This window comes from Paramormyrops kingsleyae, chromosome 12 (assembly GCF_048594095.1).
Source record: "Paramormyrops kingsleyae isolate MSU_618 chromosome 12, PKINGS_0.4, whole genome shotgun sequence".
Taxonomy (NCBI): Eukaryota; Metazoa; Chordata; class Actinopteri; order Osteoglossiformes; family Mormyridae; genus Paramormyrops; species Paramormyrops kingsleyae.
The window spans coordinates 12663659-12687635 of record NC_132808.1 but is presented as its reverse complement, the minus strand read 5'-3'; the positions used below and the strand labels follow the sequence as shown (position 1 = coordinate 12687635).

The following is a 23977-nucleotide window of genomic DNA, read 5'->3' as shown; positions in this document are numbered from 1 at the left end:
GAGACGAGGGGGGGGGGAGACACGATGTCAGTGCCACATTCTTCCCCTACAGCCCCCCCCCCTCAGCAGTTGACCCCTCACAGGCCAGTCCTGTCCTCCCAGTGCGGCCCAATCTCTTTTCTCAGATCATCCCCTCAGCCTGGGTTTAGGTCACCAAAATAGATTTTACCCACAAAGGGAAGGAAATGACCAGCCTTCTGAACAGACAGTGTTAAGCTGATCACCAAACGTACGGAGAAATCAGGATGAACCTGAGAGAGGGTCAGCACCCAGCAGTCGTAAAGCATACAAAATCCTAACTGTTAGGATCCCGGAAAATGTATTTCTTATATATAACATATTACATGGGTAGTGAGATAAAACCTCCTTATTTGACAATGACCAGCATCGTGTAAATGTAAGGTACAGCTGCACCTCAGCCTGTTACCGTGGTCACTCTGCGGTTCCTGCATGGGTTCAGAGGCCAGGCGCACGTTTACCTTGGTCTTGCCATTGACGTTGGCTCCCTGCTGCAGCAGGAAGTTCACCATCTTGGCGTTTCCATAGTGACACGCCACGATGAGCGGAGTGTATCCCAGCTGCAAGAGAAAACGCCTGTCATGATCAAGGCGACCTCCCAGCAGCCTACGAAATGCGTCTTGGCGGACATAATGCCTGGGATTGGAGATCAGTGTCATGTGACCTTCACCTTGGTCTGCTGGTCCAGGTTCGCCCCGTGCTTTGTCAGGATTTCGGCCACGTTCACCTTATCCTCCTGAGCCGCGAGATGGAGGGACGTCAGGCCGCTCTGTGAGGAGGAAGCAGAGCGGGGGGGTGTCACCTACCCTGCATCTCTTTAAAGCAGCGTTTCTCAACACAGTCCTTGGAGACTCCCAGACAGTCCACATTTTTGCTTCCTTTTTTGCTGTGCCAGGTATTCAGTGTCCCTGATTGGCTGGATGCTGCGCGGGAGCTAAAATTTGGACTGTCTGTGGGATGGGGTCCCCGAGGAGCGTGTTGAGAAATATCACTTTTAGCTGTTCACAGATAGCTTCTAACCCTGAAACGAGGGAACACTTTGAAGTGGTGATCACCTCACATCTAAGCAGGCATCCGGTGATGAGTAACCCGTCCGTGTCTAATGATGGTGTGGAGAGGAGCTGTTACTAGACATATAAGTGAAGCCACCGTGAAATGAAGGGGGCTTCATTCAAGGCAAGAGCTGCAAACTCTCCTGTACACTGGTACCTTTGTTTACAGTGACACTGGTTAACCAATAAGAGCTCATGTTTAGCTTAGCCTATTAAATAACTCCATAAATTGTAAACGGATTTCCAAAGAATTTAAACTTGTCAGCCCATGCAAAACAAAGACTTGCTGGGATCACGTGATGCGGTCATGTGACAAGGTCGTTTGACAGGTGCCCACCTTGGTGGCCACGTTGACGCCGGTGCCCTTCTGCAGCAACAAGTCAGCCATGTTGCCGTGACCCTCCTGGGCGGCCAGGTGCAGGGGGGTGACGCCCTGCTTGGTCAGGATGTTGGGCTGGGCGCCGTAGTTCAGCAGAGTGCTGGCGATGTCCATCTGGTTCTTCTTGGCGGCGATGTGCAGGGGAGTGTATCCGTTCTGGGGGCGGGGCGGGAGGGGCACGCGAGAGGGGGGAGGGGGGGCGTGAGATTGGGCGGGACAAAACGACACAGAGGCAGATACTGGCGGGAGAGCCAATCGAGCCAGGAGTTAAGATAAGCTGTTTCTTCAAGAGGATGTTTAGTATGTTATCCTCTGTGCCACGCTGGACAAGAGTGAGCCATTTTTTTAAGCATGATAGTTACTGCACATGGCCTGTAGAGGGCACCACAGCTGTCCATTTTTACCTAAGCAGTACAAATACCTGCTGAAGATGAAATATGAGCAGTACAGAAGCCTACTTCTAAATCAAGATCAAACCAGGCTGGGATCTGAACCACAGGTCTGCAACACTGTGCTATTGGAAACGTAACATCCATTACCATCTGCCAGCTGGGCACCCCTGTTACAGTGCAGGTCACATATTACAGGGGAAAAGCATGATTGCGTCAGCTTGGGTCTCTATCAGCAGTGGATTGCAGCCTGAGGAGAATGTGCATAGCGAGACCCCTAATTAATTACTGCGGGGGGGAGGGGGCTTCCACACGTCACAAACAGGATCCTTAATACACCAAAGGCCTGAGACGGAAACCTCCAGACTTCAGAGGAAGAGGGCTGTGGACACAAGGGCAGATTAATCTGAGAAGAGGCTGTTTGCTCTTGGTTTGCAGGAAGTCCGGAGCCCTGCTGCCATGGTGGGCGAGGGAGAGGACGGCTGGCTGCGCGCGTCTCACCTTGGCTGCGCCGTGAGGGGAAGCCCCTTTGTCCAAAAGCAGGAGCGCCACCTTCTGGTTATCATAATGAGCGGCGACATGGAGTGGCGTGAGGCCGTTCTGTGGGGGGGGGGGGAGGCGTTGGCGCAGAGAGGCGGGGTTAATGGGCCGTAAGCAGGCAGCCGGTGCAGGACAGAAAGCAGCATTATGGGTAAAATGAAGAGCACATTAAAAATGGTTAGGGCTTAACATAAAACACAAGCTGCTGAGTGCCTGCTGTGTGGATCCTTATCAGAGAAGAAAAAGAACAGCTGCTGTGACTGGTTTATCATCATCATTATTATTATTAATAAATGGCTCAAAAGTGAAGTAAAGGATTAGCGTACCTAGGATTTCATAGTTTGAAATAAACACATCTTACCGGTATTCTTGCTGTCAACATCGCCTCGATATGAAAACACCAATAAGCTTTTTAATTGTACGTTCATGCATCTGCACAGAGCACTTATGGTCTGAATGAACATCTGGATGCATCTCATCCGTACAGCTGCAGGAATGCGGCCCTCACCTTCCCGGAGGAGTCCGGCGGGGCCCGGCGCTGCAGCAGGAGTTTGGCCACATCCAGGCTGCCATACTTTGCGGCCACATGAAGAGGAGTGAAGCCTTTCTGTGAGGAGAAGGGAGAAAGCAGAAAGCAGATCAGGGTTGCAGACATGAGCTTACACTGACAGAAGTTAACAATGGCAGGAGTTAATGCTGACAAAAGTTAACACTGACAGGAGTTAACAGTGAGAGGAGTTAACACTGACAGGAGTTAACAGTGAGAGGAGTTAACACTGACAGGAGTTAACAGTGAGAGGAGTTAACACTGACAGGAGTTAACAGTGAGAGGAGTTAACACTGACAGGAGTTAACAGTGAGAGGAGTTAACACTGACAGGAGTTAACAGTGAGAGGAGTTAACACTGACAGGAGTTAACAGTCATTGAGGTAATCGAAAAAAAAAACACCATCCTGCTTGCTGGCTTTGCTCAATATCTGTCAGCAAAACATTGATGAGTCTCACAAGGAGCAATTTAATAACCATCTAAGCAAAACTAATCAGTGCCCCCTCGCCAGTGAGCATACCGTGATTGTAATTCTTCTCACCAGCAGGGGGTGATATTCAGCTGTGTTTACACCCTGCATGCCTCCCTCAGGCAGTCTGGGCCAGTGCCATGATTAAAGGACAGACAGGCAGTGCACAATGTCATGGGATCGATGTCTTCACAGGCCCTGACTTTTCTATTGATGGCTAACAGCATGTAGATGAATGCTGCAATACCACAAAGAGCACTGAGCTTTAAGAAGGCAGCAGGACAAACGCAAACATGGAATTGCAATAAAGCAAATTTATGGTCCTTATTTGTTGGAAGGCAATTTCACTGACTGCTGGGAGTGTCTCTAAAGTATGCTCAGGAAAGATAGACATAAATATTTCTCATTCCACACACGTTCTCCTTAAACGAGACAGAGAAAGCGTGGTCTATTTTTGCCTGCACTCTCTAGGACCAACTCTCCATAAAACATCTGCGCTGCAGCATCGTTCATGCTGGTCAGGTGCCAGGATGGTCAGCAGATCCGTGTACGTCATGGATGCCCAAGAGCGGAGGCACGGCCAACAAAAAATCATTAAGGGATTGGGGGACGCCATTTTGAAGTGTGGTATCACAGAAGGCATGGGACACACTTTATTCACAGTCCTGAGCCTTAAGGACCAGTCTGAGCAGAGTAATATGAGAAGAGAAAATGGACCCTCTGATTAACAAGGAGGAAAAGCAGTTCTTTAGTTTGAAGCTGGCAGCCAAAGAGGCGACCAGCAACTCCGACATGTCGGAGTCTATAAACGATAAAATTCTAGATATCCACCATTACCAACACTTTCTATTAATGCAAAAAATGCTGAGCAACAAGTTTAAAAATGCATGTGGAAAATACTGGATTATTTCTTCCAAAGAGACACGCCAAAGTGGCTTTGACCAGTTTAGACAGCTGCAGATTATACAAAATACCCAAAGGTACAACAGCAGGACACAGCAGAGGGCAGCAAAGCCCAGCAGCACAGATACAGTACTGTCATCTGGTGAATATTTAAGAGAAGCTGCGATGTAAACAGGCCCAGATAAGGAGGAGAGCAAGAGTGATGGAGGGGGTCTTAACCTACAGTAACCCCCAGATGGAACATGGTATGAGACAGTTGGTGTAAGAGTACGACAGACAGGGCTAAAGGCCGTGGGACGGTCGTCACCTTGGTTGCTAGCGAGTGCGAGGCCCCCGCCTCCAGCAGCACGGCGGCCACGTCCACTTGGCCCTCGCGGGCGGAGATGTGCAAGGGCGTATAGCCGTTGGAGGTGGCAGCATCTGGGTGGGCCATGTGCTGGAGAAGTAGCTGCACGATCTCCGTCTTCCCCAGGCGGGAGGCGATGTGCAGGGGGGTCTGGTCCTCCTGAGGGGGGGGGGGAGACGATAGAGGTCCCGATAAACACTCCTACTGAGGATTCAGGCATTGTCAGCAGGACACCCTGTTCGAGACATTTTGTGAACACCAGCATCCCCTGCTATGTGTAAACTCTTTTCTGGAAGCTTCCACAGGTCGATGATTTTACACACAATGCCACTGAAGTGTTCTTTTGTCAGAAAACTGTATGCCCCTGTCCATTTTAGAGCAGCATGTCAGTGTGGATCTGCATTAGAGACTGCAACATATCACATCTAGCATGTAGCATTAGCTTTATTAAAAGCATTGGGATAGCCTGCAAACCCTAAAGACCATAGGTAATAAAACTGTTACATACTGTACATGTAAATGAGTGAGTAGAATTGTCAGCCAGCTGACCAAAGTCGGCAACACTGCTGTAGCATATCACATATAGCATGTAGCATTAGCTTCTGCTAAAAGTTCCTAAGACCAGGCTGAAGACCAGAGGCGACCGAGCCTTCAGGGTGGCTGCCCCTAGACTTTGGAATAGCCTATCTTGGCATGTTAGATTTGCCTCGACTCTGGACACTTTTAAATCTTCTCTTAAGACATCTTTTCTCGATGGCATTTAATTTAGGATGAGTCTGTTTATTGTTTTTAATGATGTGAATCTGAACAGAAATTTGGTAATCTTTGGTTGTTTAAAAGTGCTTTATAAATAAACTTTGATTTGATTTGATTAGAGGGTGTAGCATATAACATTTAGCATGTAGCATTAGACTGTTGCATATCACATCTATCATGTAGCATTAGAGGGTATAGCATATCACATCTATCATGTAGCATTAGAGGGTATAGCATATCACATCTAGCATGTAGCATTAGAGGGTATAGCATATCACATCTAGCATGTGGCGTTAGACAGCACAGCAAGTCATATTTAGCATGTAGCATCAAGAATGTAGCATGCTGGTCTGCTCACCCTGGCCCTGGCATCCACCAACGCTCCATTCCTCAGGAGACACCGGACCACCTCCACCTGTCCGGCCCGAGCTGCCATGTGCAGTGCTGTTTCACCACGCTGTAAACACACACCGTTAGCAACACCTTATCCACACGCTGCAAACACACACAGTTAGCAACACCTTATGCACACGCTGTAAACACACACAGTTAGTAACACCTTATCCATACGCTGCAAACACACAGTTAGCAACACCTTATCCTCACCATGCAAACACACAGTTAGTAACACCTTATCCACACGCTGTAAACACACACAGTTAGCAACACCTTATGCACACCATGCAAACACACAGTTAGTAACACCTTATCCACACCATGCAAACACACAGTTAGCAACACCTTATCCACACGCTGCAAACACACAGCTAGTAACACCTTATGCACACCATGCAAACACACAGTTAGTAACACCTTATGCACACGCTGTAAACACACACAGTTAGCAACACCTTATCCACACGCTGTAAACACACACAGTTAGCAACACCTTATCCTCACCATGCAAACACACAGTTAGTAACACCTTATCCACACGCTGTAAACACACACAGTTAGCAACACCTTATGCACACGCTGTAAACACACACAGTTAGCAACACCTTATCCTCACCATGCAAACACACACAGTTAGTAACACCTTATCCACACGCTGTAAACACACACAGTTAGCAACACCTTATCCTCACCATGCAAACACACACAGTTAGTAACACCTTATCCACACGCTGTAAACACACACAGTTAGCAACACCTTATCCTCACCATGCAAACACACAGTTAGTAACACCTTATCCACACGCTGTAAACACACACAGTTAGCAACACCTTATGCACACGCTGTAAACACACACAGTTAGCAACACCTTATCCTCACCATGCAAACACACAGTTAGTAACACCTTATCCACACGCTGTAAACACACACAGTTAGCAACACCTTATCCACACGCTGTAAACACACACAGTTAGCAACACCTTATCCACACGCTGTAAACACACACAGTTAGCAACACCTTATCCACACGCTGTAAACACACACAGTTAGCAACACCTTATCCTCACCATGCAAACACACAGTTAGCAACACCTTATGCACACGCTGTAAACACACACAGTTAGCAACACCTTATCCACACGCTGTAAACACACACAGTTAGCAACACCTTATCCTCACCATGCAAACACACAGTTAGCAACACCTTATCCACACGCTGTAAACACACACAGTTAGCAACACCTTATCCTCACCATGCAAACACACAGTTAGCAACACCTTATGCACACGCTGTAAACACACACAGTTAGCAACACCTTATGCACACGCTGTAAACACACACAGTTAGCAACACCTTATCCTCACCATGCAAACACACAGTTAGCAACACCTTATGCACACGCTGTAAACACACACAGTTAGCAACACCTTATCCACACGCTGTAAACACACACAGTTAGCAACACCTTATCCTCACCATGCAAACACACAGTTAGTAACACCTTATCCATACGCTGCAAACACACACAATGAATACTGTGTTATCCACATTTGACACAGTGGCTCAGTCATGCATACACTGGAGCCCCACGTGTGCGTGTGAAACAGCTTCTCGCCCGACCAGCGAGCGCAAACAATGCTAACGACTCACAATGTTGCTAACGTCCGGCGAGGCTCCGTTCTGCAGCAGCAGCAGGACGATGTTCAGGTGGCCCATGAAAGCTGCCACGTGGATGGGGGTGAGGCCCGACTGTGGGGGGCAGCAGCACGTTAGCCTCAGCGGAACCACGCTTCCAGACCCCCTCCCAGGGCGGGGCTGCCTTACCTCTGTGATAGCCTGGATGGAGGCTCCGTATTTCACAAGCAGCTCCATCACCTTCACACGATTCTTTTTACAGGCAATGTGCAGGGGGGTGAAGCCATTCTGTGTGGGGGGCACAGTGACCATCAAACAGATCCCCCCCCCTTTCCAATACATTCCATAAACCCAGGGTGACCTCTAGGTGTGACCTAAACCCGCACCAACAATCAACAATCACGTTTGGGTGCGTCACAGCTGACTCAAGTAACACTGCACTGACTTTCATTATTTATCCTTTCAAAGACAGTTAGACTGCTTGTCACTCCATAGCAGGGCTAAGACTAGTGGCTGAAACACTCATCTACAAGAATCCAACCGACTCTAACTTTGACCATTTTCAGTTGTCTAATAACAACACAGCTGCAGTAAAACTTGAACAGGTCTACAAAGAAGAAATAACTGTCAAACATGGTGTTTAAGATACAAAGACACCCAGGTCTCCTGCAGGATTTGCAGTTATTAGTTCACTGCTGTAAAGCTGGTTTGACGTAATCCCCCTCCGGCCAGGCAGACGCACCAGGGCGCGGGCGTTGGGGTTGGCCCGCTTGTCCAGCAGCAGCTTGGTGACACGGTAGTGGCCGCAGTGTGCTGCCACGTGCAGTGCTGTCAGGTAGTCCAATGTGACATCATCCACCGGCGCCTTGTGCTGCAACAGGTGCTTGACACACTCGACATGGTCTCCCTGGGCTGCCATGTGCAAGGGAGACAGCCCATTCTGTGGGGGAGGGGATGAAGAGAACGTGGGCCACTGGAAGTCAGCAACAAGCTATATAGAGAATGGAAAACTGCACACTGCACAATAAATGTACACTGTACCCTACACTGCATGCTACACTGGAGGCCAAATGTACACTACATAGCATGTGTGTGTGTGCCCAGGCAGGGTGCCGCAGTACCTTGGTCCTGGCTAGCATGGGTGCCCCTCTCTCCAGGAGCAGCTCCACAGCTGGATCGTGCCCACTGCGGGCCGCGCAGTGCAGTGGGGTGAGGCCATCCTGGAAGGAGAAAACACACACACACAGAAATCAGAACGCAGCTGAGATGAGCACAAGCATAGTAAGTCACATGGGTATGTGTTCAAAGCCCTTAGCAGAGACTATAATATGTGGCATGCTGATTCAGGCTGGCCAACATGTCTGACACATAGTACAGATCTTCTGGAAAGCTCATGGCCCCCCCATTATTCTGGAAAAATGCCGAGGGCACTCACCCGGGTCTTGGCGTCGATCTGGGCTCCTCGGTCCAGCAGGAGGCGCACCATGTTGGCATTTCCTCGCTTGGAGGCCACGTGCAGGGGAGTGATCCCGTTCTGCAGAGGAGGGGCATTACTGACATCACAACCACAGAAAGCCCAACTCGCTCCCAGTACCATCCCAGTAAGGTCATAGCGAAAGGGTATGGCTAACCCCAAAGTTATCCCAAGAGAGAACAGGAGGGGGAAAAGGAGAACAAACTGTGCCTGTAAGCTTAAACCAGGAAGAATATCTGGGTCTGAGGGAGATCCACACGGCAAGTTACACTTCAGGACGTGTGATGTGTTCATTGAGCTCTTGTGTACTGTTACTGAGAATAATTAAAAGCTGATTTCTCAGCTGGACTCTGGGGTCACTAAGGGCTCCACTGGCTAACATTTTGCTCACGATGTGCAACGGCGCTGCTGCGTTTGCAGTGAAAACTGCCTTATGGAACGACGGCCGCCGCAGCCGGGGTGGCCCTTTGGTGACAAAAAGCTGGTGGCGGGGGCGTGATCCTGAGTCAGCAGAGAGACTCGGCACGGGGGTGGCCACAAAGCATGACTCAGCGGCGAGGCTGAGCGAGCAAACGGCACGAGTTAAAGGAGAGAAGTGAAATGAGGCATCCTGCTGTGATGCCCTGTAGGGGAAGCGAGGTGCAGGGGAGCACGGACCCCGGCAGTGCAGAACCAAGCAAATTGGGCCCCGACAGGGCCGACAAAACCCCCGACCTGTAACCAGACTCATAGATCGCCGAAAGGAGGCAGCATCTACTGCTGGGACAACCAGCAGGGGGCAATGTGATTATACTGTTTTAAAATGTCATTTTATTATCGATTTTCATTTAAAATCCAGTTTAGTTTAGTTAGTTTTCAGTATTGTTTAATTAATTTTAATTTAAAAGATATGTTTCTATTTAGTTTTTATATGGTTTAGTTTCAGTAATTATATTTGCAGAGACAGATCTATTTTTTTGTGTCTGATCTTTAGAGAATGAAACATGATCAGGTATTATTAATGAAATTTAAAGATAAATAATTACTGTAGCTAAAAAGTATTTAAAAATGTTAGACACTGTATGACATTCGCTTTTATTTTGTTTCAGTTAGTTTCGGAAGCGATATTCATAGTTGTTGTTTAGTTGTAACTTTTAATTTTATTTTGGCATCTTGTTGCATTCTAGTTTATGAAAATGTTTTCTTGTAGTTTTCGCTCGTGTTAATGATGGTGGTACCCTAGCAGAGGAGTGGGGGGGCACAGTGAGGGACGTACCCGGGCGGTGAAGTCGACAGCGGCCCCTCGGTTCAGCAGCAGCGTGGCCACGTTGACGTTGCCGTAGTGAGCGGCGATGTGCAGCGGGGTGAACCCGCTCTGTAACACACAGGATGGGGGGGTGGCGGCACAGTCAGAAGAGACCCCGCCCTCGCAGCAGCCAATCAGCAGCCAGTGACACCCCCCCGCATGCAGCACTCGCATGGAGCATCACAGACCGCAAATGGGAAGGCAAAGGAAAGCAGTCTTCTGGATGTCGGCGCTCAGAGACTCGAGGATGGACAGAAAGTGGACACACGCACACACACACACACACACGCACATGTAGGGTAAACATATCCTTATGGGGACCGCTCATTCATTTCAATGGGAAAAATGCTAACGCTAACTATGACAACCTTAACCCCTACCCAGCCCTAACCATAACCATAAGTAACCTAACAAAATACAAGAGTTTTTGCATTTTTAGTTTTTTCATAGCAGTCACCGATTTTTATACAGTAGAGTTTTCCCTTATGGGGACCAGGAAACCGGTCCCCATAAAGGAAAAAAAAACGGATATTTATCACGTTATGGGAACATTATGTCCCCATAAGGATAGGTAAACCCGCTCGCACAAACACACACATGCACACGCACACGCACACAGGTACACACACGCGCACACACACACACGGCACAAGACAGACATCGCCATGCAACAGACTGTAATCCTACAATCAGAGGGGAAAATAATCTCCATTCTGTATAAGTACTCAACACAGACACAAGACAGGACCAGGACGCAATGGCACTAACATCTTCTAAGGGAAGGGGGAGGGGTGTAAGATCGGTTAATACAGACACGGGGGGGTGGAGTAGACAGAAAGACGTCCAAGTAACCAATCAACCAACATGGAAAGTGCACTATTTCACTATATGTCATATCAGTTATCAGGTTAGCTTCATAACAACTTATATAAATAAATCAGAGCAGTTTAGGGAAAATATTTTTCCTTACCTTTCCATTCTGACAGACACGGTCCGATTTAATATGAAAACATCGTTTACAAAAATGTGAAGAATACTGTGACCATGATATGACTCAAGGTACATATTAAGAGTAAAGTAGGGCAACACTGCATGCTCTGTAGAGGAGTGTCAAAGGCAGGTTGAAACACGACTTGACCGGGCTGTTCATGGTTACTAACCCGTCTTTCTGTAAAGGCCGGTTACGATCAATACCTACACTATACAGTAATTACAGAGGATCGATCGTATAATCATCTGTTACATCGTTATTATATATTTATATATAACTGCATTAACAATTGTATATATAAATATATGTAATGAATGTTCAGTCAGGATGTAAATGGAAACCTTGTAATTACTCATTAAGAGATTGTAATTACGGATTTAGAGAGCTCTGCCTTTTCTACTGAGAAAGACTTGCTATTTTGCTCCTGTTAGTTTTATTGATGTATGTTTGCTCGTCTTCCCTGCACCCCGATTAATTGTCCCTTTGTTTGCCTCTGAGGCTGTGGAGACGAGGCACATTTAACAGTAAATGGAAACTAGAACGAAAACTTAAAACAAAAACAGACGAAAGACGAAAACATTAACATGCGCTTGTTTGGGGCATTTCCCATGATCCTTCTCTGCCTCAGAGACGTGTAACACGCCGTGTGGTCTGTAGAGACGCACAGCAAACAAAAACTAGAACAATAAAGGAAAACAAAACAGACGTGGTTCTTCTGACATTTCCCACAATCCTTTGCTGTGAGCCCTTATCTGGAGTGCAAATGCTACTTCAGAAGCTTACGTCACATTTACTAGCCCGTTTCAGGCTGTGATTAGACGACAGCTGACGATCTGGTGGGACCACAAAGCTCACTGAGGCAGACTTTGCTTTTATGGAGCCGAGGAACGGCGGAGACATCAATAAAACTGCAGGAAGCCAAACGTGAACATTCATGAAGGTGCGACGGACAGAGACGTGCCACCGTGAGAGACGTGCGGAGACACAGCGCGGGCGCCACGAGGCGGCGCAGTGCGGCAGGCGTGCAAGCGAGCAGCGGAGGGACGGGCAGGCCATGCAGGCAGACACGATGGAAGACACAGGAAGCGGCCTGGGGCCGCTGGTGACGAGCCGGCATGCAGCGATGGGATGGACACGGCGGACGTGGAGGCCGGATTTAAGGGTATGTACCTCAGTAGTCCTATTGACCATCATCTGCTCGAGCAGCAATGAGAAGGGGGAGAGCTTAGTTATGCCATGTGACACACCGGAACACATCCCCCCCATACCGGTCCACGGGGCTCCTAGGGTGGTGTGCTTTTCGCAGTGGGGGGAGGGGGGGCATCTTCCAGCCAGATGCACACAGGAAGGCCCTGCAATCAAGTACCTGACCAGGAACACATCACTACCATCTTCAGAAAAGCTTTCTATCTAAAATAATTCATATTTATTTATTATTATGGCTATCACCAGCGATATATAAACTCACACAGCCATAGGACTCTAGGTGGTTAATTCTTTATTATTTATTTTTCATGACAAGTATGTTTCACCATTACCACCTACAAGTGGTAGCAACAAGTGGCAGCAGATAACTAAGATTAATTAGATACAGATGTGCTGCAAATAGAGGAGAAATGGTTATGCAAATGCTGATTTATTTACTTTTGTCTTGACCTGAGTAACTGAAGAGCGAAACCCAATATAGCAGCATTTCAAGCGCTGACACTCTGGTCAGTGTGTGGATCACGCTGTGCTGGGAAGACAGGCCCGCTCCTGTAGCACCCCACTCTAATGAGAGCCCACCCCGGCCCCCCCACGGCCCTGAGCACCCCGCCCCCACCACAGGCATGCAAACACGGAGGCAGAGCCAGTTACACGCACAGCCCGTTAAAACCGGGGGAGAAGAGGGGAGCTCCATGCCGCAGTATTAAAACGCTGGGGGAGGAAAGCAACACCGAGAGCACAGCTCATGCGGGTTGCCATGGGAACGGGGAGGCGGGGCAGGGGGCGGGGTTAACCCAGTTAGAGGAAAAAAAAACAGACAAATAAACAGAGAGAGCGGCAGGCTGCTGGGGGGCTAACGCAGGAGGTAGCGTGTTTACCATCCGAGACCCGGATACGAGCCCGAAGGCAGGCCGCCGCATGCCAGACGGCCGGGACACTCACAGAGAGGGCACCCACAGCCCAGAAGCAGGCCCTCACCTTGGACTGCACGTCTGCGTTGTGGTCATTCTGTAGCAGGAGGGCGGCGGACTTGGTGTCATCCTTGCGGGCAGCGATATGCAGGGCGGGCAGCCGCACTTTGCCCTTGGTGTCGTTCTCCAGCAGGATGGACACCACCTGGTTGTGGCCTTGCTGGAGGGCTATGGCTAGGGGGGTGAAGCCATCCTGCGGTAGACAGGGGCAGGGGTACGGTCACATCCTGCCCATATCGCAGTCTTCCAGAAACACACAGGGTACCATTAACTCCTCTGCAGCCAGACTTATTAGACCAATAAAGTGACATATCGAGCATCCCGGAATACTCCATAAAGGAAGATGGCCAGTCCCACCTAAGGAGCATCACAGAATGTTCCAGACAGGGAGAAGGCCAGTCCCCTCTAACGAGCGTCCTGGAATGCTCCGGAAAGGCAGACGGCTGGGGCCTGGCTACGCTGCTCACCTCAGTAGCGGTACTCTGGTTGGCGCCGTTCTCCAGCAGATATCGCACCACGTTCAGGTGGTTCTCCTGGGCAGCCATGTACAGCGGGGTGAAGCCATTCTGCAGGGACGGCGTCCATCATGTTCAGGTCAGTGGGAGGCGAATGAATGTGGTCAGCAAAGCTATATACTGTAGTGCAGCTTGGGCAGTCTGACCAAACCTACGATCCAGCCTCTGCAGGTAGAGTAACGTAGGTGCTCAGACAGTTACGTGCTTAGAGGGCGCATCGGTCTCACCTGCGACTGCGCATTGATATCAGCGCCCCGCTTAACCAGAATCTTGACCACGTCACCTTGTCCTGCCAGGGAGGCAATGTGGAGGGCTGTGTTTCCTTTCTGTCCGGGGCACAACACACACAATGTGAGATGACTGCCTACCACCCAGTATCTGTCACCCGTGGGGTGATGTGTATGGCTCAGTGTGTATGTACTGTATGTGTCTGTGTCTCTGGCCCTTTTTACTTAAAAGCTTGCAGCAGAAAAGGCACCAAAACACCCAGCCCCTCTTCCATTACCTTAGTGGCTGAATCCACCGCAGATCCCCTGTCCAGTAGCTCCTGGACAAGCTCCACATGGCCCTCCTTGGCAGCCAGGTGCAGGGCATTGAGCCCATTCTGGAAGAGAGGCACAGGGGATAAGGAGAGGCCCGGGGGATAAAGGGAGGCACTGGGGATAAAGAGAGGCCCGGGAGATAAAGGGAGGCACGGGGGATAAAGGGAGGCACGGGGGATAAAGAGAGGCACGGGAGATAAAGGGAGGCCCGGGAGATAAAGGGAGGCCCGGGAGATAAAGGGAGGCACGGGGGATAAAGGGAGGCACGGGGGATAAAGGGAGGCATGGGGGATAAAGAGAGGTATGGGGGATAAAGCGAGGCCCGGGAGATAAAGGGAGGCACGGGGGATAAAGGGAGGCACGGGGACACAGGGACAAGCACACAAGTGGACACCTATATCCGGCCCGTCCCACCTGAGGGGATCCGGCTTTCTCAAGTCTCACTCCTCATGACTATGATGCAAACCGCTTCATCATCAAAGGAAATGGGGCCCCCATCAGGAGGAAACAAGTATCACAACAGGAAGTTGTGGCCACCTCGACGGTTCATATGATTGGCTGGGATTTTGGAACATTAATCTAACGAAGCAGAGCACAGAGCACAGATGCACCCATCTATATACACATGATGTCCTACAGTTTGTAGGAATAGAAAGAGCAAGAACATTACAAATGGAGAGCTTCTTGTCGGTTGGATTCATCTCCTGAACCCATTACGCAATTTATAGTCATCTCTGACTGCGACGACGGGACTATTTGCATCCTCACGCTTCCGCAATAAGTGAAAATGTAAGTAAATGAAAATCAACAGAAACACAATAGAGCTGCAGAGATTAAATGGCAATAGCACTCTTAGAGGATTATGGGGGAATATGGAGCCCGAGTGCAGTTTAATTCCCATGTCGCGCCCGCCCACACCTCCGAGCTGCAGCGTTTCCATTAGTCATTTGACAAGCCTGTCACATCTTCTGACTCTGTATTGGCTAAAAACAGAACATACAAACAGCATCTCTGTTATGACTATGTAAATGCGCCTTTTTCTTATATAAACATTAAGAAAATTCACCCATACATTCCATATCTGCCAACCCCGTACAGGGTATTTTTTTACCACTACAACTTCAATACAAGTTAAAAAAATTTAACTATATCTATTAAAAGAACATTACCCACATATACGTAGAAGAGAAACTGTGGACATGGTCCACTTTATGGCTCTCTTCTTCTGATTCTGCCTCGTCTCAGCAGGGACCTCACAGGAGAGATTCAGGTCAGCCTAGGTGGTGCTGTGCTCGTTTCTGCTTACAAGGCTCTCAGATCTCTAAACATGCTCCTGAGCAGTGAGCAATCAGCCAAAGGCGGGACACTCTGCAGCGGTCAGCATATCACCAGGAAGACCAGACCTTCACCCCGCCGCCAAGGACAGCCGGGATGAGGACAGACATCCCTCAAGTGCTGTGCAGAATTCCTGTTTTTGTCGCTGGTATTTTGAGTAACAAACACTGGATTTTAAAATAGCGTTTAATTTCAGATATCTCGTATTGCGCTATATTCACCAGCTGCTTTGTAACCTACTTACAGCTTAGCTAGTGCAATTATCCTTTTGCGAGACATGAGGAGAACAGCGATGGAGATAATTCACAGCCGTTCCGTACAATGAAACATTATCAATAACGAACAAATGCGGTTCTCGGTGGTCGTTCGTTTGAACAAACGGTTCTGACGTCCTGCGTGTTCCTCATTTACCACTCAGACGTTCCGCCAGCCTATTTTTACCCTCCTGGCTGCCAAGCGAGTCACATGGCAATGCGATCACGGGGCAGCATGCCACCCGAGCCCCCCCCCGGCACGGGCCTCGGCCAAACTGCTGTCAAATTCTGCTCCCTGCCCCTCCCCCACAACAAAAGTGACTTCACCAAGGTCGAAGGCTCCACTCTAGGGTTAGGCTGCCCCACAGCCCGGGGGAAGGAAACACCCCCCCCCCCCCGCCTCTGACACACGCCACTCAGTGGCCAGCTGCCAGGAATGTGAACCCAACACCAGCTACAGGATCTACTCAGTTTTTATAAGCAGACATTAACCAGTAGGACACAGTTATGTTTGAAGTATCAGCGGCCCCTTCTGTGGAGATCAGCATGACCGTGTCCACCTCATACACCAATCACCTTAAAGGGCGGCAGGGCTATCAGGACTGGCCACATTCTCAAAACGATTCATTTTTCTAGATAAAAATATTATGTCTAATAAAACCCTCCAACTGACCTGATAGTATGTTTATGCCCACAATATTAAAAGGACATCTTCTCTAATAGTGGCCTCCAGGAAACATATCTCAGGTTCCACATGACATTAAAATCTCCGCCTCTGCACATAAGAGGATGGGATCAAACACGCAGCTGAATCTGAGCCCAACCACCTGCGTGGCCGTGGGGGTCACTTTTCAGACAGAGAGGGCGACCGGTTGCACCCCCAACCTCAGAGTGGTGCCTGCCTGATTCACATCGAACAGCTGGTCTTCAAATCACTCTGATTCCAAAGGCTCCAGCAGATGCAGGAATTCCGATCGAAAGGGGATCACGGGCGCTGACAAGGAAGCAGACTAGACCCGACAGGTCACCGAGTGAGCAAGCCATAAGCCTAACCCTAAGCCTAACCCTAACACGCAGCAGCAGTTCATCTTCACCTGCCCACCCTGGTGACAGCAACTCAACTCAACCTAGAATTAATATCAAACCCAAGGTCAATTACCAGGCCGATTAATCTCCATTAGACAACGGGCATCTGTGACAGACACAATCTGCACTCCAGCAGGCAGAAGAAACCACCCTCCCCCAAGAACAACACAGTAAGAACAATCAGGTTAGACCTCCAGTAAGATGGATCACTGAAGATCCATTTGCTTTCTCTTTAATAGGGTTTGTGTGAGCGAACAGGATTCTGGGTAAGCAGCCTGATTTCAGAAAATCTCTACAATCAACCATGAAAGGTCAACTATAACTTAGTTAATAATCTGATTTCAGACAATCTCTACAACCAACCACAATATGTGAAGCCCTAATTTGGTTAGTAGTCTGATTTCAGACAATCTCTACAGGCAACCATAATAAGTCAACAATAATTGACACATCACCCCATCCAGGGCATCCCCTGTCATACATCCCATGTTTCCTGGGATACACTACAGGCTTACCATAACCCTGTCCTGGAAAAGCTGCTATGCAAGGAGAAATGCACACCTTATGTCCCAAGCAGAAGAAAGGGATTAAGACCTGGAAGACTTCAACTTGCTGCTGTCATTATGAGTGATGGGGGACGTTTTGTACCAAGACATCCTCACCTGTTAGTACCAGGGCTGCAACTCTGACCACAGACCTGCTCTACAGGCTGCCATAGAGCAGCACTCCCTCCCTGGGCTCGATCCATTGTCGGAAAGAGCCTGGAATAGCCCTGGCTTCCCGAAAGTCCAGGAGGGGAGGAATAGCCGGGATGGTTTTGGGGTCATGTCCGCTGTGTCCTTTACAATCGGCTCCAGTCCCATTTCGGCCACAGTGTTGAACAAGAGAGTTGGAGGCAAGAAAAATAGAAGTGAAACAGGAGCTTCTGGACCATCTTCAGGTGGTGCACTTTGCAGCCACACATTCGTCACACACGGTGTGACCCCGTCCCAAGCACACCCCCACCAGCCACTGATGGAAGTCCTCATCCTGCAGTGTGTATTGCACATAAGCAACCTATCTTCTAACAGGTAGATATGGCTGGGGGGGGGGGCAGGGAGGCACACCATGGATATGGTGCGAGTGCATTTGTGCATCACAAACACACACACACACACACACACACACACAAAGGTTTGTAATTATATTTTTGTGGGGACTCTCCATTCATTTCTTCATTTGTTACATTGTGGGGAACATTTGGTCCCCATAATATAATATAAACCTAATACACACACACACACACACAGCACGGGCAACAGTGCTACCAGCTTAGACACCATGAGACCCAAATACAGCCGCCTCCAGTAAAAATAAACAATTAAAAATAAAGGTGTAAATATTATAGAAACGGTGAGAGAAACAGAAGTGCGAGCACAGAGAAGATTTAACATGTGACACACAATCTACTTTTCCAGACCTTGTGACTGTTGTTAATCATCAGACTCACGCTGAGCCCAACTAGGTCGGGCCGGTCCGGCTGCTATCAGCTTTCAGGGGCTAGGCGGGGGAAGGGGTACTATGTTGACAGAGCTGGAGGCTGGTTCATGGGCCAGCCTTAACACTGCATGGTAACTCCCTTGCCGAATAGTGTGCTAATGATGGCACACGATGACGATGTCACAATGACAAATTGCTGATATGTAACCTGTTAGGGATCCGGGCAGATTTGGTGCAAGTCTGAGGCATGATGCAGGCAGATAGGAAGACGGACGACCCACTAGCGGCTTCATGGGACAACAAGGGTTTTTTTTTTTTAACAGAACTGAATACAGGGAAACAGTAAAAAACGAAATGAGACCACGAGCGGTCGAAACTAAAAAGGGGATAAAGTAAATAACAAAACTAACTACAAGGGGAAACAAGCAGAGAATCAAAAATAGCAGCAAGACTATCAGCAACAAACATCAACAATCACAATCAACAAACCACTAACAAACTGAACAGAGGTTGGGACTTAAATAGAGAGCCTAACAAGGGGCAGGTGAGATTAATCAACAAGGTTGGGAAAACAGGTCACAGGTGAAACTAATTAACTCAAAGGAACTACACAGGGCAACTAAGAATTAACCACGAAAACAGGAAAAACAGAATCTAACACTGGGAATAACAAAACCAATGAAACATAACTAAGGCTCAAAAGAAGAAACCAAAACCGAATACAAAAATCACCAGACACAGGAACTAGAAAAACTCACACAAATGAAACACTAGGGAACAAAATACAAAAACAGAGGGGGCAGGATTCAAACATGCAATAGAGGGGATCACAGACAGCAGACAGGGAACAGGGGAAAACACAAAGACTGACAACACGAGGGACGGGATGACCAGCAACACCTGCTGGCCAAATGGGGAAGGGACACAGAGTGGGACAGGAGCTGACCCTAACACAACCCAAGTCAATCTATGTATGTACAAGTTTAAGCAAGGAGCAGAGGCTAAATACCAAGCACAGTTCAACCAAACACATCTGATATACTGTAAAGATGTTTAATTAGAGTAAGGTGGAAAAATTCTGATGCAAAACACTACAATGATGCTTGGCTGGATCCATTGACTGCTGCATTTTTAACTTCTGGAACTTTTAAGAGTTCCAGAAATTAGATTTTTTTTATATAAGAAATCTTACTGTTCTGGAAGTGTCCTACAAGGAGGAGAATACGGACACATCACAGTAGACCACAAAAGTCCAGACAAAAAGATACGAATTACATCCTGTTGTTTGGGTAGAGATGAGGAAGGTCACTGACAAAGAACAGGTCAGCTTACAAAAATTGACAAAAATAATAGGGAAGCAGCACTGTGCTGCTCCGCTGCCAACGCTGGAATACAGGAGGTCCCTGCTTCAGAAGGTCACCTGGTCCATTGCCCATCATCTTAGGTAATCTTCCCCACTGAATGGTGCCCTGACAGCAAGCTGGACCCCAGGGGTCCTTTGGGTCTGCATCACACCCCACCTCACTCACTGCACATCCACCCTGGAGCCCGGCGAGTGATAAGCGGCCCACAGCCCCATCCTCAGAAACCCCCCTTTCCATAAATCCCATCCTTTCTTCTCTCCCTCCCCTCTTAGTCTTTGTCACCAAGACCCCCTACACAGTACCACACAGCGATGGGCTACAGCCTTTGGCCCCAGTAAATCACCCAAATACGTCATTCCCCGAACGGAACTGACCAAGAAGGCCGACATTACGGCACTTTATAGCTACATATTGCTTAATCCATAGCAAAGTGAACCTTATTTTTCAGAACTGCATATGTACACACACAGACACACACACAGGTTTGTAATTATATCTTTGTGGGGACTCTCCATTCATTTCTATGGCGATAACTCTAATCACAACATGACGACCTTAACCCCTAACCCAGCCCTAACCTTAACCATAAGTAACCAAACAGAATGTGAAGACTTTGGCATTTTTAGTTTTTTTTTTAATCTTTGTGGGGACCTGAAATATGGTCCCCATAATGTCAAAATAACAGGTTTTAATTACATTTTGTCCCCACAATGTAATATAAACATAATTCACACACACACACACACACACACACAGGCAGTACCTTCAGCTGCCCTCCTGGATTGCATTGGCCTGTGACTGATTATTTACTGGAGTGACAGGAGTTCATGGTTTGGGTCTCCTACCCCATAAACTACTGCCTTTGTTACTGGGGTTTATGATGAAAGCCTGTACCATAGTTCAAAATGGGGGGGGGGGGGTCTAGAGAGTACAGGACCCTCAATAAGCCATAAGGGACCGCCCAGAGGAAAGGTTTATCATGCATGACAAATTCACCACCATGAGTGACAGACTGTCTGTTAAATCCATCATTTACCTGAAGAACCACAGACAGGAAATTCAGGCAGCAGAGGTGAGGATTAGGTTACTTTTTGGGTTAAAAAATTACACTCATTTAAAGGTTTCTTGCTTAAGGAACCCTTGAGACCCTGTTAGATAAAAGCTCATCTTAGTTAGTTAAGTTTCTCCCTAGATGGACTGTTTTCTATACCAGACTCATATGTGCATAAAAACAACCGAAAATGAAGTCTCACTCATCTGCACACTGAATTACGGAGCAATTAAAATGTACTGGCTCAGTGGCGAGAGGCTGAGCTGTAAGTGTCATCATGGTAAGAGGTTGAGGGTGTGCTGGGCCAGACTGTCTTTAAATACCACAAACACTGCATATGGAAATGCAGTGGAGGGCTGATGCGTGACCCTAACCAAGCTAGAGAGCTTTGGACACACCTGACTTCCTGTCTGTCAGGAGCAAGGGCGGGCCCAAACGCCACCTGACACTTCTGATTGGCTGGAATGTGTTAACCACCCCAGTGTTCCTAAAGAGATCCACTCCAAACGTCTGCCCCCGTGTCACCCTCATACCCGCGTGTCACTGGCTCACCTGGTTGCAGGTGCTGATGTCCACACCACCTTTCAGGTACTCCAGCACCTTGTCGATGTTCCCCGCCCGCGCTGCTCGCAGGAAGCTGGTGTTGCTGTCCGACTGGAAAGCAGAATAAGAGGGAGAGGTGGAAACGTTAGGGGGGACTCTCATGCAGGGAAGGTGATTCTCCGAAACACCCAGAACTCTTTGTCATAGCAAAGCAGGGGCTTGCTTCGTTATCCTCATCACCAAACGAGCTCTGCTGGAGGTCCCGTGTGAAGGATAGTCTCGAACAACCAAAATGACCTACAGCACCCATACTTAATGCCATAACAGCTCTGGGGACACAAGCGCCTAGCACCCCCACTGGCCATCATCAATGCACAAAAAAATGCTGCTTCGCCATGAGAACCTCGCATGTGGACACCAAGGGCACAGCCCCGCAGCTGACTGGGATGGCCCAAACCAGCAGGGGCCACATTTAGCCCCCCCCTGAGAGCGGAGCAGGCAGAACTGGGCAGCAGCACACTCAGGGGACTACACCTGGGGGGTGGGGTGGGATGGGTTTAGGAAACACACAGAACCTCAAAAAATGCTCCCAAAAAAAACTACCGATCAAAATAAAGACCATGACCACAGCAGTAAAAATACCCAATAGGACTGTGGAGCACTTCTCAGCTTTATATAAACTCCTGCTTCCTCCGGTGTGTGACCCAGGGCTGATGGTTACGTAAGGAAAACAAACGCACCTCCACTGCAATAATCCCCTTGGACATGTTCGGGAACGTCACCCTGGGCGATGGGTGTGATTGGTGTCACTGCACAGGCATAGGAGCGTGACATCGGCTGTTCGTGCAAGATCGCAGGGATTTATAGGTGTGGGAAGATGGAAGGAAGCAGAATGGTAGTCCTTGGTGGTCAAGCCCCACCCACAGAGCCCCCGGTCCTTGGTGGTCAAGCCCCACCAACAGAGCCCCCAGTCCTTGGTGGTCAAGCCCCACCAACAGAGCCCCCGGTCCATGGTGGTCAAGTCCCATCCACAGAGCCCCCGGTCCTTGGTGGTCAAGCCCCACCCACAGAGCCCCCGGTCCTTGGTGGTCAAGCCCCACCCACAGAGCCCCCGGTCCTTGGTGGTCAAGCCCCATCCACAGAGCCCCCGGTCCTTGGTGGTCAAGCCCCACCCACAGAGCCCCCGGTCCTTGGTGGTCAAGCCCCATCCACAGAGCCCCCGGTCATTGGTGGTCAAGCCCCACCCACAGAGCTCCCGGTCCTTGGTGGTCAAGCCCCATCCACAGAGCCCCCGGTCCTTGGTGGTCAAGCCCCACCCACAGACCCCCAGTCCTTGGTGGTCAAGCCCCATCCACAGAGCCCCCGGTCCTTGGTGGTCAAGCCCCACCCACAGAGCCCCCGGTCCTTGGTGGTCAAGCCCCATCCACAGAGCCCCCGGTCCTTGGTGGTCAAGCCCAACCCACAGAGCCCCCAGTCCGTGGTGATGAAGTTCAGCCCTCAGGCCTAGCCAGGGAGGGTGTCCAGCAGGCCAGTGGCCCAGCAGGTCAGGAACGATGCCCGAGATCAAGAAGGAACCCAAATAGGGTGCCACTATCTGAGGCAAGGACCGGAGCCAGGAGAGGGTCACGGCCCGGTCACAACAGCCTGAATTGAGCTCCAGTCAAAACGTATCTCGCACTCTCACACATTCACACACACACATTTGTATTCATATCTTTGTGAGGACTCCCCATTCATTTCTATAGGAAAAACTCTAATAGCAACAATGACAACCTAAATCCCTACCCAGTTCTAACCTTAACCATAAGTAACCAAACAAAATACAAGATTTTTGGCATTTTAAATTTTTTCATTGCAGTCACAGATTTACATAATTTTTTTAAATTGAGTTTACCCTTGTGGGGACCAAAAAGAATATCCCCACAGTGTCAAAATAACATGTTTTTATCACATTGTGGGGACGCACCACACTTTGTAGACCAGCAGATCTTCCATGATGAGCATGAACATTGTATATCAAGAGCTCGAGAAGTTAGTCAGCTTAACCCCCTCAGAGTCTCTGCTCAACCCGCCATCATCATTACTGCACAGAGTACCCTGAAGAGGAACCTGACAAACATGTTAGGAGACCGCTCGGAGACAGAATACACCTGTCAAGGCCTGACTAAACGATCTGTAGTGCCACTGATCGAGGGCAGTTTGTACTGCTCCCAGACCTTACATAACAATCCGCAGTACCACTGATTAAGAGCAGTCTGTACTGCGTTCAGACCTTACGTAATGATCCGCAGTATACCTGATTGAGAGCAGCCCGCTCTGCGTTCAGGCACGATATGACGAGCAGTGCAGAAAAACACACAGAGACACAGAGAGAGCTGCAGCCAATCAGGGGAAAGGAGGCAGCAGGGGGACGAATCGAGCTCTGCATTGTACCTCTAGTGGGCGTGGC

At 48.9% G+C, this 23977-nt stretch overlaps 1 protein-coding gene across 38 annotated transcripts in view; it reads right to left on the bottom strand.

The window, feature by feature from the left end:
- LOC111850983 (ankyrin-2-like) overlaps positions 1-23977 on the bottom strand; it is a 149688-nt gene that overhangs the window by 47106 nt on the left and 78605 nt on the right. For 27 of the 38 annotated variants that reach the window (XM_072718722.1, XM_072718719.1, XM_072718727.1 and 24 more), the window contains 19 exons: positions 21538-21639; positions 14380-14478; positions 14102-14200; positions 13827-13925; positions 13367-13552; positions 12353-12376; positions 10162-10260; positions 8868-8966; positions 8554-8652; positions 8175-8372; positions 7622-7720; positions 7448-7546; positions 5758-5856; positions 4605-4802; positions 2887-2985; positions 2340-2438; positions 1408-1605; positions 689-787; positions 480-578 (listed from right to left, as the gene is read on the bottom strand). In XM_072718722.1, the coding sequence (XP_072574823.1) occupies positions 480-578; positions 689-787; positions 1408-1605; positions 2340-2438; positions 2887-2985; positions 4605-4802; positions 5758-5856; positions 7448-7546; positions 7622-7720; positions 8175-8372; positions 8554-8652; positions 8868-8966; positions 10162-10260; positions 12353-12376; positions 13367-13552; positions 13827-13925; positions 14102-14200; positions 14380-14478; positions 21538-21639 (2193 nt within the window). Of the gene's footprint in view, positions 1-479; positions 579-688; positions 788-1407; positions 1606-2339; positions 2439-2739; positions 2764-2886; positions 2986-4604; positions 4803-5757; positions 5857-7447; positions 7547-7621; positions 7721-8174; positions 8373-8553; positions 8653-8867; positions 8967-10161; positions 10261-12352; positions 12377-13366; positions 13553-13826; positions 13926-14101; positions 14201-14379; positions 14479-21537; positions 21640-23977 lie in introns of all 38 variants that reach the window. The other 11 variants (XM_072718726.1, XM_072718730.1, XM_072718750.1 and 8 more) reach the window with 4 other exon arrangements.